Source organism: Heterodontus francisci, chromosome 19 (assembly GCF_036365525.1).
Source record: "Heterodontus francisci isolate sHetFra1 chromosome 19, sHetFra1.hap1, whole genome shotgun sequence".
Lineage (NCBI taxonomy): Eukaryota > Metazoa > Chordata > Chondrichthyes > Heterodontiformes > Heterodontidae > Heterodontus > Heterodontus francisci.
In genome coordinates, this window is record NC_090389.1 from 6,546,966 (window position 1) to 6,559,647 (window position 12,682).

General features: G+C 40.9%; 1 protein-coding gene across 1 annotated transcript; it reads right to left on the reverse strand.

The window, feature by feature from the left end:
• Nucleotides 1–2,533: 2,533 nt before the first annotated feature.
• On the reverse strand, nt 2,534–11,826 carry LOC137380450 (protein B4-like). Its single transcript, XM_068052376.1, has 6 exons — nt 11,727–11,826; nt 10,332–10,606; nt 5,477–5,600; nt 4,380–4,444; nt 3,473–3,568; nt 2,534–2,950 (listed from the first exon to the last, which is right to left on the reverse strand). Exons 1-6 carry the CDS (start codon nt 11,824–11,826, stop codon nt 2,534–2,536), a joined length of 1,077 nt encoding a protein of 358 aa, XP_067908477.1.
• Between the last annotated feature and the right edge of the window lie 856 nt (nt 11,827–12,682).

Consider the following 12,682-nt stretch of genomic DNA (forward strand, 5'->3'; position numbering starts at 1 on the left):
TATACTAGGGAATTTTGTTCATTAAAAACCTGGGTGGTGTATTTTCTTCTGGGATAAAAGAGTGGAGTATGATTGACTGAATCAGTAATTGGGTAAACATGGAAAAAAAAAGTGTGACTTGCAGTGAAGTTGAATAATAAAAGACAGCACACCTCTCCAGCCTCAGTCGTGACCGGATACACAGCACAAATAGACTATTCATCCAACCATTCCATACTGCTTTTATGTTCCACTTGAAGCTTCTGAATTCCCCATTTGATTTTTTGGTGACTTATATTGATAACCTCCAGTTATGCCCTTCCATACAGGGGGCTGAGAATGTTTCCACTTATTAAAACCTTTCATAATTTGAGGCATCTTAGGTCATCCCTCAGCCTTTCGAGAGATCCACCCTGTTCATCTGATGTGTACCCACGCATATTGGCCTTGTAATTTTTCTCTGCACCCTCTCCAGTGCCTCTCTCCTTTATGATATGGCAACTAGAACCAAATGCACGACTTAAGTGTGGTCTAACCAAGGTTTGATACAGGTTTGGCACAACCTGCCTACATTTCAAATCTACCCCTCTAAAAATAAAGCCTAGGCTTTTAAAAAATTAAAATGGCCTTGCTAACCTATGGCACAACTTAGTGAATGGTGTAATTGTACTACGATCCTTTTATTCCTCTACGCCACCTAGACTCACCTTCCATGTAATAAGTTGGCACCCTGTTGTTCTTACCAAAATTTGACATTTGTGTTGGACTTTATTTAACCAATTATTTGCCCATTCTGCAAGATTATGTCCTGTAATTTGTTACTGTCCTCCATATTGACAAATTGGAAGAGATAGTTAATTGCAAATTTTGGAATTAACAATTTAAGTCCAAATCATTAATGTAAATTATAAATAGTAGTGATCCTTATGAAACACCACTTCCCACCTATCTCTGAAGAACTCCCACTCGGTCTTGAAGCCAGTTAGCAATCCATTTTACCACTTGTCCTCCAACTCTGCATTCTGGCCTCAGTCGATTATTGGGGCACTTTATTGAAGGCTTTTTGAAAATCCAAATAAATTACAACTACATTACCATTGTCTGTTACCTCAAAAAAAAATTGGTCAAGCAAGATTTTCCCTTTTGAAATCCATGCTGACAATCCATTGTGTCTTTTTTTTGTATGTCCTGTTCACTCCTTTAGTAGAGATTCTTTATCTTGTCAAAGTCAAGATGGTCTAAAATTGCCTGGGCACATTGTCCCCTTAAATAAAGTAATTATGTTAGCTATCCAGTCTCCTGGTACTACATCTTAAGGTAAAAATTTTGAATGTGCAATATAGGAGGGGAGAAAGATACCACATTAGTATTAATTGTTATATCTAAAGCTTGGGATCACTTCATTGAAAGACATTTATAACCCCAGCAATCATTTACAGAAGCAATACTTCAAATCCCATAATCCAACTTCCAAGAGTCCGACCATCAACTCTGCTCCTTCTATTCACTGTCAGTTGAGGTTCACCAACACTGCTGTAGGAATTTACTTACCCCATTAGTCCAGGGCAGTAAGTTCCCTTCACACAACTAAGACAGAAAATGCCAGTCAGCTCAGGCCACTTAGGTCCAAAAAGGTTTTAGATGGAGCCAGGAGAACGATGCCTCCACAGTCCACAAACCAGGAACAATTGAAGGGGCATTTTCTTAGGAAATGAATCTGCTACCCTTAAAGCTCTTTGAATGGGCAATCTGCCTCTATTTGAAGATTAGTCAATAGAAATGACCAGTGCCTTTGGAGGAAACTGACATTATCCCTGCTCCTCCTCCCCAGTTATGGCCCCATTTCAGAACAGGCCAGCAGAACAGTGTCCTAAGGACAGAATCTGGTGATGGCACTTAATTTGGAAAGTTACAACTCATGATGCCAATGTCTCCCAGATCCCAAGGCCATTCTGGCACTTACCATCTTCCTATTAAATGTAGGCACTGGGAGATTACTCTTATTAGAAGATTTAATGTTCAAATCATAGCTTTAATCTAAGGTTGCACACTAAGCAGCCACTGAACAGAATGTGAAGTGCCAAAATACAATAAAAAGTGGAATTGTACTTTTTTAAAAAAAAAAGTGCATTTTACTGCTGGGCAAACCAAAGATTAACAACAAAGAAAGCAAGAACCAGGGAGATGTCTGATCATTTTCCTGTCCTTCTCCCACATTCTTAAAGGTGGACTTTCTGGAAACTTTAGGGCAGGTTTGGCACAATACATAATGCCACCTGTAAAACTGGATTGCCCCAAATGTCTAACCCACTGCATTGTTCTAGTATTAAGAAATCCAGTCAAGGGAATCACTCAACAGGGGCAGGGGGGTGGGGAGGTGGGAGAAATGGATTGAAGTGCAAAGAAACTCTTACCACTCAATCCAAGATCTCAACAACATATTTAAAGTTTTTATTGAATTTACAAAAAATTTAAAAAAAAAGGAGGTGCAATTCAGATAAGTTATTAGGAGTACTATTTTTCTTGTTCAAGAGACTCAGTGGAGTCCAGCACTTCAGTCATCTTTTTGCACTTTTTTCTTTGGCCTTTCAGCTTTCTTGGCCTGGCCTTCAGTGCCTTCTCTCACTGTAGGCCCAGGAGCAGGTGGTTCAGTTTTACTGCTGGATGGTAGAGACTCTTTGTCAGAAGGACCTTGCATAGTGTTCAGTTCTTCCTTCTTACCTGGGCGCCTAGGGCCTCGTTTCACTACAGCATCAGAAGATGTCTGTTTAGAAGCCTTCTTGGCTGGAAAGACTTTTGAAAGTGAATCTGGTTCCTTTTTTACAATCTTGCTCTTTTTTTGAGTGTTCCTTGTTCCCGTGCTTGAAGGCAGTCTGAGCTTCTTAACTTTATTCTTTACTTCAGGCTTTGATATTTTGCCACTCTTTTTGGGTGATTTTTTAGCTATTCCTAATCCACTTTTCACCGATGCCTACAAATAGAATGCTCATTTACCAAGGTGAACAATGCTTTTCAGTATTGAAGTCACACCAAAGAATGAGGGAGATCCTCACTTTATAACCAAACAATCTAAACAAAAGCCACAGGTTTGTATTTCAGCAACATTAAGCTACCCACCCTTTCCCTTTTGAGAAGGGGACAGTTAGTAGCCAACATAGCCCCACATTTTAAAATGGATCATTTTCTATATTACACATGGAGTTTATTGGCCATAAAGAACAGTATAATATGAGTGTTCTTTCTTTTGTATCAGTCACTCTTTAGTATTAGCTCAAAGTTTAGCAAGCTCTGGGATTGGAAGGATTTAAAAAGGATGAGTCAGTCTCATGTATGCTGAGGGGGTTGTTAGTTATCAAGCTGAGCTCACCTCTAACCCTGGAGAAGACAAGAACCAGGTTTTAGTGTGGAGAAAAGCATTGAAGTTGCCGGGTTTGCCCCAGTGCTACAGATTAGAAAAAAAAACAAGGACAGATTTGAAAGGAAACACCCTTACCTTTCCAGATTTCTCTCCTTTTCCTTTTGAAATGTCTGTAGATTTTGGCTTTGATGCACCTGCAGACAACAGATTGTTAAACTGGTTTGAAGCTTCCTTAGTTACAAATCACAATATATGTTATAGCCACAAGTCAAACTGAAACCAGGTAACTAGGTAGAGGCTTCACATCATTAAAGGGAAGGAAAGTCCGCATACACCATAGTACTTAGAAGCCAAGATGTTAGTTAAGGCAGATTTATATGGATATCCACAGGCTGAGAAATTAGGAAGTCCATCCAGGTCAGTACAGCTACTAGAGTAACATTTATAAAAGATTTGTAGTTTAGGTGGCAGTCATTTAGTAACGGAAAGCGAAAAGTTTTTAAATCACAAGAACTAGTCTCACTTGACATTGTAGGTCTCAGGATATTGAAGATCTTGTTTTACTACAGCTTTACCATCACTAATACACAAAGACAGGGCAGGTGTACAATACAGCTGTACAGGTTCGCAAAAAGAAATAGAGTCCCAGTCACAGAAAATTTAAATCTACATTTGTAGATAGGCCAATGTATAGTTAGTTGCTTTTTGAATAACACTTGGACTAGGTGGTGGAAGTCTATCTAGGGTGTCCTACCTCTCCCTCCACTTCCTTTGAAGAGTAACATGGTAAGTGAGCTGTGGAAACAGCATCCCATGTTGTATTGACCCCTCCAGGAACCATCTGAACCGATCTCTCACAAAAGCCCATTTAGTTAAAACAAAGCTGACAGATTCAGGACAATTCTTTGGAGGGAGGAATTATGTGGTCTAGTGCCCCAGGAACTGGTAGAGGTCACTATTGTTTGTAATTTAGATCAGTAACTTAAGACTCAAGCCAAGTGTAAACTGGCTATGTTTACATGAATCAATAGAGTCAGCCTACATGATAGAAATAAGCCAAATCAAAGTTGTTAGAACCATGGAGATTTAAAAACAGAATGTGAACTACTGAACGTAAGGAATGAAAAGATAATCAATGTTTTTAAACATCTAAATACCAATGTGTAAGAGCCCAGAGTATTAAGTTGGGAAACTGTTGCTCTACAGCACCTTGTCTAATTTGAAAATAGATGAAACTGGGTTTGTAAGTAGGGATTATAAAGTAATTTTTTTTATTTTTTTTTTATAAACAATGCTTTGGTCAGGTCAGACTAGTGTAGTATGCTCCCCATTATTAGAAAGAACATTAAAGCCATAATGTTCAGTGTGCATTCACCAGAAATGGGAAACTGAAGAGAGGCTCAAGATACTTGAACTAGTCCCAAAGCATCGAGGCCAACAGGAGCTTTGAGGGGTTTATAAAATTAAGAGTGAAGATAATTTCCTCCAGTTGGCAAGGAAGACAAAAGGGTCACTTTAAAGTTGTCAGAGCAACATGGACTTGAGAAACCTTAAGATTGTTGGGGCACAGAAAGCTGAGGCAGAGACCATTGCATTTTGAAATGAATGGTGGGGAAAAGGAGGACAACATTTGAAGTTGAGAAAGATAGAGCTATAGGGACACTGAGTGAGATTAGATTTCTCCAATACAGATACTGGGATTCCTATTGTAGGAATATGATTGAAGCAACCAATGAGTATGTACAGTCATACACCACAAGGGTCATGGCAAGTTGTGAAATGGTAGACTACCAGATAGCTGGGAAACAAAATGGAGTTTCTACCAACTCATTAACCCACTGGGTCCATGGGTGCACTGACATTTATCTAGGCTCTGGATCCCAGTGCCACTGAGCTAAGAAGAGTTTGTTGAATGGCATCTGCAGCAGTGTTATGTTTAGTAAGCCCATGCTGGTCAGCTAGTTACAAAGATTCACATGTACAATGAGCATAGGCAAGCAACATTCCATGCTAATACATGTGTCACACATAAAATTGGGGATATGGAAGGATGAGGCTAAGGAAAGAGCAAGACACCAAATTGGTCCAGGAGCTAGAATGGGTTGTAGGTCAGCAGAATTTACAAAATATAAAAGTTACCTGATCTTTTATCAGTTTCAGGTTTCTTTGCTTTGGACTTCATGCTTGCAGCAGTTACCTTGGCAGATTCACTATTTGGATCAACATTTTCATTGCTTTTCTTTACAGCACTTTTAGCTGCAAGCTGACAGACAGGAAATAATCAGTCAAAAACGTCACAGGATAGAATATGTAGAATAATGTAGAATTCTGGACTGTGTAAAGCTGTTTAATGTTAGAATTGGAGCAGAATCTTAATTTAAGACGACAAATGCTAATCTTTTGGTTGCCTCATGAACACATTGCCAGTGTTAAGCCCAACAGCATGTTTTTATTTATCTAGCTTTCTAAAAGGTGGTACAATTGGCAGCTCTGGAGAATAGTGAAATGAATGGGGGTCTCAATCTGACCCCAATATCTACCAGCTGTCAAATGACCAATGCTAGATGAGTATTAAACTGAGGCTTACAATGTTGCAAAAAAAAAAAAGCAGCAAGTTTGAGGATTGGAGTGTTTTAGAAACCAGCAAAGGGCCACCAAAAAGTTGATTAAAAAAAGGAAAATAGAATGAGTGAACTAGCCAACATAAAAAAAAGAGGAGATTTTATAAGTACATAAAAAAAGTAGTAAAGTAGGCCCTTGAGGTTCCTTAGAGGCAGAGAGGAGAAATCATGGGGAATGAGGAAAAGGCAGAGGCACTGAACAAATATTTTGTATCTGTCCTCACAATAGAAGACAAATTCCATACCAGAAATAGGCAGTAACCTAGGGGCAAAAAAAAAAAAGGAAATTAAAGATATTGATATCAGCTGAGAAAGTATTGGAGAAACTTGAGGGACTAAAATCTGATAAGTCCCCTGGACCAGATGGCCTACATCCTAGGGTTCTAAAAAAAAGATAGCTGCAGAGATAGCAGATGCACTGGCTATGAGTTTCCAGAATTCCTTAGATTCAGGAATGGTCCCGTCAAATTGGAAGTTGGCAAATATTACACCATTGAGAAAGGAGGTAGAGAAAACAGGTAACTACAGGCCAGTTAGCCCAATATCAGTCATTGAGAAGATGCTGGAAACTATTATGAAAGTCTTAACATGGCACTTGGAAAAGCATAGTATGATTAGAACAAGTCAGCATAGTTTTACAGAAGGGAGATCCTGTTTTAACAAATTTAGAGTTTGAGGATGTAACTACTATGACAGATAAAGGGGAAATCAGTAGATGCAGTCTACCTAGATTTCCAAAAGGCATTCAATAAGGTGCCACATAAAAGATTAACAGGCAATAAGGGCTCATGGTACTGGGGGCAATACATTAGCATGGATAGATGATTAACAGACAGGAAGCAACAAGTTGGCAGACAGTGAATAGTAGAGTTCCACAAGGATCAGTGCTGAGACCTCAGCTATTTACACTCTACAATGACTTGAAAGAGACAGTAATGTATCCCAGTTGCTACTGATACACAGCTCAGTGGAAAGGTAAGCTGCGGGGAGGATAGAGAGGCTGCAAAGAGATATAGACAGGTTAAGTGAGTGGGCAACAAGATGGCAAATGGAGTAAAATGTAGGGAGGTTTGAAGTTGTTCACTTTAGTCAAAAATAGAAAAGCAGAATTTTTTTTTTAAAAAAAGGAAGGTGTGACACTGGTAAGTGTTGATGTTCATAGACACTTGGGTGTACTCATACAATGAATGCACAAAGTTAACATGCAAATACAGCAGGCTATTAGGAAAGTCCGAGTGTATCAAGCCTGTGTCCTCAGTACCTTGCTCGCTGGCAGCAAGGCCTGGACAATGTATGTCAGCCAAGAGCGAATTCTCAATTCATTCCATCTTCGCTGCCTCCGGAGAATACTTGGCATCAGGTGGCAGGACCATATCTCCAACACAGAAGTCCTCGAGGCAGCCAACATCCCCAAATTATACACACTACTGAGTCAGCAGTGCTTGAGATGGCTTGGCCATGTGAGCCGCATGGAAGATGGCAGGACCTCTAAAGACACATTGTACAGCGAGCTCGCCACTGGTATCAGACCCATTGGCCATCCATGTCTCCACTTTAAAGACGTCTGCAAACGTGACATTGATCACAAGTCGTGGGAGTCAGTTGCCAGCGTTCGCCAGAGCTGGCAGACAGCCATAAAGGCGGGGCTAAAGTGTGGCAAGTCGAAGAGACTTAGAAGTTGGCAGGAAAAAAAGACAGAGGCGCAGGGAAGAGCCAACTGTGTAACAGCCCCGACAATCACATTTTTCTGCAGCACCTGTGGAAGAGCCCGTCACTCTAGAATTGGCCTTTATAGCCACTCCAGGCGCTGCTCCACACACCACTGACCACCTCCAGGCGCTTATCCATTGTCTCTCGAGATAAGGAGGCCAATGATTAGGAAGACAAATGGCATGTTGACTTTTATTGCAAGGGGATTGCAGTACAGGAATAAAGTAGTCTCACTAAAACTGTACAGGGCTTTGGAGAGACTGCACCTGGAATACTGTGTGCAGTTTTGGCCTCCACATTAAAGAATATATTTGCACTGGAGGCAGTGCAGCAAAGATTTACTAGACTGGTCCCTTGGATGAGGGGATTGGCCTATGATGAGAGGCTGAGTAAACTCTCTGGAGTTAAGAATAAGAGGCAATCTAATTGAGAAATACAAGATTCTGAGAAGGCATGATAGGGTAGAAGCTGAGAGATTGTTCCCACTGGTCAGCGAATCTAGACCACAGACAGACTCAGGATAAAAGGTCAATCATTCAGGACTGAGATGAGGAGAAATTACTTCACTCAAAGGGTTGTGAATCTTTGGAATTCTCTACCCTAGAGGGAGGTAGTTGCTCCATTGAATACATTTAAGGCTGAGATAGATAGATTTTTGGTCTCACAGGGCATCAAGGGATATGGGGAGTGGGCAGGAAAGTGGAACTGAAACCCATGATTGTATTGAATGGCAGAATAGGCTCAATGGGCCAAATGATCTACTACTGCTCCTAGTTCTTGTAATACTTTAATTTCCCCACCCCATGGCCAAGCACTGGCTATTCCCTCAACCTGCTTAATGGGATGAGAATTCATTTGGGAGTCATTTTAACTTTACCTTGATGAATCTCATTACCAGGTCTCCAGCTTCCTAAGCAGGTCTTGTACAGAGTGGTAAATAGTGCAAATATTGGCCATAGCAATGAACCCCTAAATGTTGCCAGTTCATGGCATCAGCCATGTTAGTTGACCAACCTCCAACTTAGTGGGAGAAGAGATGACCGTCACATGAGTGTTCAGCAAATACATTGCCACCTCTGCACAGGTATTGGTCCCCTACAATAGCTCAACCATCTTAATGAAAGTCTGTAGGGGCCAGTCCACTGTGCTACCAAATGACTAGATCTGGGGGACCAAGGGTCAGGAAGCAAAAGTTAAATCAAGCGACAGGTACTGCACCATCTAAAAGCACACTCACTTCAAAGCTTGTAACAGGGTAAAGTCATAGATGCTGAATATTAAGCATGAAATATGTTACATCTTGGGGATTACCATTGACCAGAAACTGAACAGGAGTAGCCATACAAAAATACCATGGCTACAAGAGCAGGTCAGAGGCTAGGAGTCCTGTGGCAAGTAACTCACCTTCTGACTCCAAAGCCTGTCCACCATCGACAAGGCACAAGTCAGACGTGTGAAATACTCTCCACTTGCCTGGATGGGTGCAGCTCCACCAAAACTCAAGAAGCTCGACACCATCCAGGACAAAGCAGCCCATTTGATTGGCACTCCATCTACAAACATTCACTCCCTCCACCACCGATGCACAGTGGCAGCAGTGCATACCACCTGCACGATGCACTGCAGCAATGCACCAAGGCTCCTTAGATAGTACCTTCCAAACTAGTGACCTCTACCACCTCGAAGGACAAGAGCAGCAGATGCATGGGACCACCACCACCTACAAGTTGCCCTCCAAGTCACACATCATCCTGACTTGGAACTATATTGCCGTTGCTTCACTGTCATGGACTCAAAATCCTTCCCAACAGCACTGTGGGTGTACCTACACCAAGAACTGCAGCAGTTCAAGACAGCTCACCACCACCTTCTTAAGGGCAATTAGGGATGGGTAATAAATGCTGACCTAACCAGCAATTCCCACTTCCCATGAATGAATAAAAAATACTTTTATCCCATTAAATGTTGACAATGAGATTCATCAAGATCAGGTTAAAGTTACAGCCAAATGAATTCTCATCCCATTAAGCAAGTTAGGAGGGAATAGCCAGCACCTGGTTTAGGGTGGGGAATCTGATGAAGTATTATGTAACACTGGTCATTTGGCACCTAGTAGATATTAGAGTCAGATTGAGAGAGACTTATTCATTTGTTCACCGTTCTCTAGAGCTGCCAATTGTACTTCCATCTCCATGAGGATAGAATTGGTTTGCATTGTAAAACCTGTGTATTGGAGAAGCAGGAAACCTGCAAGTCAAGTGAGTGGAGAAAAAAAATTGGAAGCCCCAGTTGGCCAAGTTACTGAAAATCCTACTGTTATTTTAAAAACAATGGATTAATATTCATCTAAATATAATACATTAAAAGGTGCAGGATACAGGAGTTACTGCTGTTCAGCAAACCCAGTTGGGTAAGCAAATCAGAGATCAACAGTTTAAAAAAGGCAGAGCTACAATACCCACCACAGGCATGTTTAATCAGGGGGCCCACAGACTTTAGACTAGAGGAGACATTTGCTATTGCAGTGAATGAAACTGCCACTTTATAAAGGAGTTAGTTCGGTTTATATTTTCCTTAGCTTGGCGTTAAGGATACAGTAGACATTTAGTCAGTAATAGTAAGTGTTTGAGAAAGAGTTCCCGGTTATAGAATTGCATGCTTACTTTGAATCTTCCTGTTGCACCAATTGCTTTGGAGTTTGCAGGCCTGACCAGAATGCCCTTTTCAAGGCCTATACCAAGGGCTCTTTTGAGACTGGTCTTCAAGTAGAGTGGGTTCACTGTGGGGTAAGTTGATAGAATGTAGTTCTTGATAGCTGGTACTGATGTACCTTTGCGATCATTGCTTTTCGCCAAGGCATTAACCACCATTTTTAACACAGGAGGGCGTTTATAAATTGAATGGATCATAGTCATTGTGCTGGATCGCTTCCTAAAAGCTGGAATGGATGTGAAAAATCAACCATTAATTTGACAAAGTCTGTTACAAATTGGACATTAAGTAGAACAGTTTAACTAATAGGTTCTGAGACAATTCCAGGAGTAACAGAAACAGAGGGAAACAGACAGGTGGGCTACAGTGGGACAGGATGTCACTTTTCTAAGGGGGAGAAAGATTTGTTGAAGGACAGCAGCTAAAAGTGTGGAAATCAAGAGGAGGAGGAAGGGATTGACAAAACACTGCAGACAGCCATCAGATCTTGGAAAGATTCCAGGGCCTGTATTAATACATTAGGTTGCAAACAGCTGCTTTACTGTTAAGTTTGTGTATGAAACATTTATTTGCCACAATCCCAAAATCCCCAGGTATCAAAAATTATCACCTCAAAAGGCTACAGTTCTAGCATTTTGCTCTCAAAGGAGCTGGTCACAACAGAGATTCAATGTGAAAATTGTTTTGGAAATGAACTGGAGCAGGTTCCATTTTGCTATAGAATGGACCATTTTAATCACAACCAGGTTCAAAAACAATTGCTGTTAGCAACAGAGTTGATAAAAGGTGGTAGATAGTTAGGTTTTACAGAAGTAGAAGCTGGACAAGGATGTTAAACAAGGTTATTGTTCAGCATTGTAGATAGGGAATTGTGAAAAACAGGCTTGGTGAGGCAAATTTTACTTGCTTCAAGGAAAGTACTACTAAACTTGAGAGGAAGGAATATTTTTTAAAAATACCTTAATGTTCACCTACATTAAGACCCCACTCTCAAGAGCGAGAGCAATCAATCTTTCTTAATACTCAGGTGAAAACAAAAAGACAAACACCAAGTTAGAAAGAGTCAGGAACCCAGCAATTCATTCAGGAGTAAGTGGAAGAATTCTAAACAAACAATGAACCTAATTAGGGAGGTTAAGAGCCAGCACACCCTTTAACAAATAAGTCAGTTTCAGAAAACTGGGACCAGCTATAGAAGCAGTTGGATTGAAGGAGGAAAGTGCTTCAGGTTGAAGGTGGAGTAGACCAGCTCTGCCTTACACACTGAGAAACCAAGCTAACTGCAAAAGCAGCTGGCTTCCAGACAGGATGAATTAGGAACATGAAGACACTGGGTCTGCTCCTACCTTGATGAGACATGTGCTTGTTCTTTGAAGGGATAATCCTTTCACCAACCATTGTGGAAACAATCACTTTCGTGACTGCTGACACTTTCTTTGGAGGCATAGTGAATAAAATAGTGTAAATGGTGCTTTTGTTGGAGGCTGTATATATAATTAGTGAGTCAATTGGGAAGGCTCCTGATTGGTTTGTAGCAGTACCTCATTGAGTCTATCATTGAGTTTGCTGTTTGTAATGCATTGCTGTGTGCTGAGAACCTACTCTCACAGGAGTCCATTGTAAATAGGAGTGATGCTGCTTTGCCTCAGTCTCATAAACTCTTCAGTTTGAGGAGCCAATACTTGCATAATTAAACATAAAATCTAAACTAAACAAAATAAACTCATTATTTAAATCATAGCATTATTATTGGTGTCTATTAGACAGTTTATGCCTCAAGCATACTGGTGTGCACTGTATGTTAATGCTATGTAATATAAAACAAGATGAGGACAAAAAACGTTGTTATGAGAACACAAACTTGCATTTATAGAGCACCTTTCACAACTACAGAATGTCCCAAAGTGCTTTACAGTCAATAAAGAACAAGGAACAAAAAGAATAAAGAACAGTACAGCACAGGAACAGGCCCTCCAAGCCTGCGCCGATCTTGATGCCTGCCTAAACTAACACCTTCTGCACTTCCGGGGCCCATATCCCTCTATTCCCTTCCTATTCATATATTTGTCAAGATGTCTCTTAAACGTCGCTATTGTATCTGCTTCCACCACCTCCCCTGGCAGCAAGTTCCAGGCACTCACCACTCTCTGTGTAAAAAACTTGCCTCGCACATCCCCTCTAAACTTTGCCCCTCGCACCTTAAACCTATGTCCCCTAGTAACTGACTCTTCCACCCTGGGAAAAAGCTTCTGACTATCCACTCTGTCCATGCCGCTCATAACTTTGTAAACCTCTATCATGT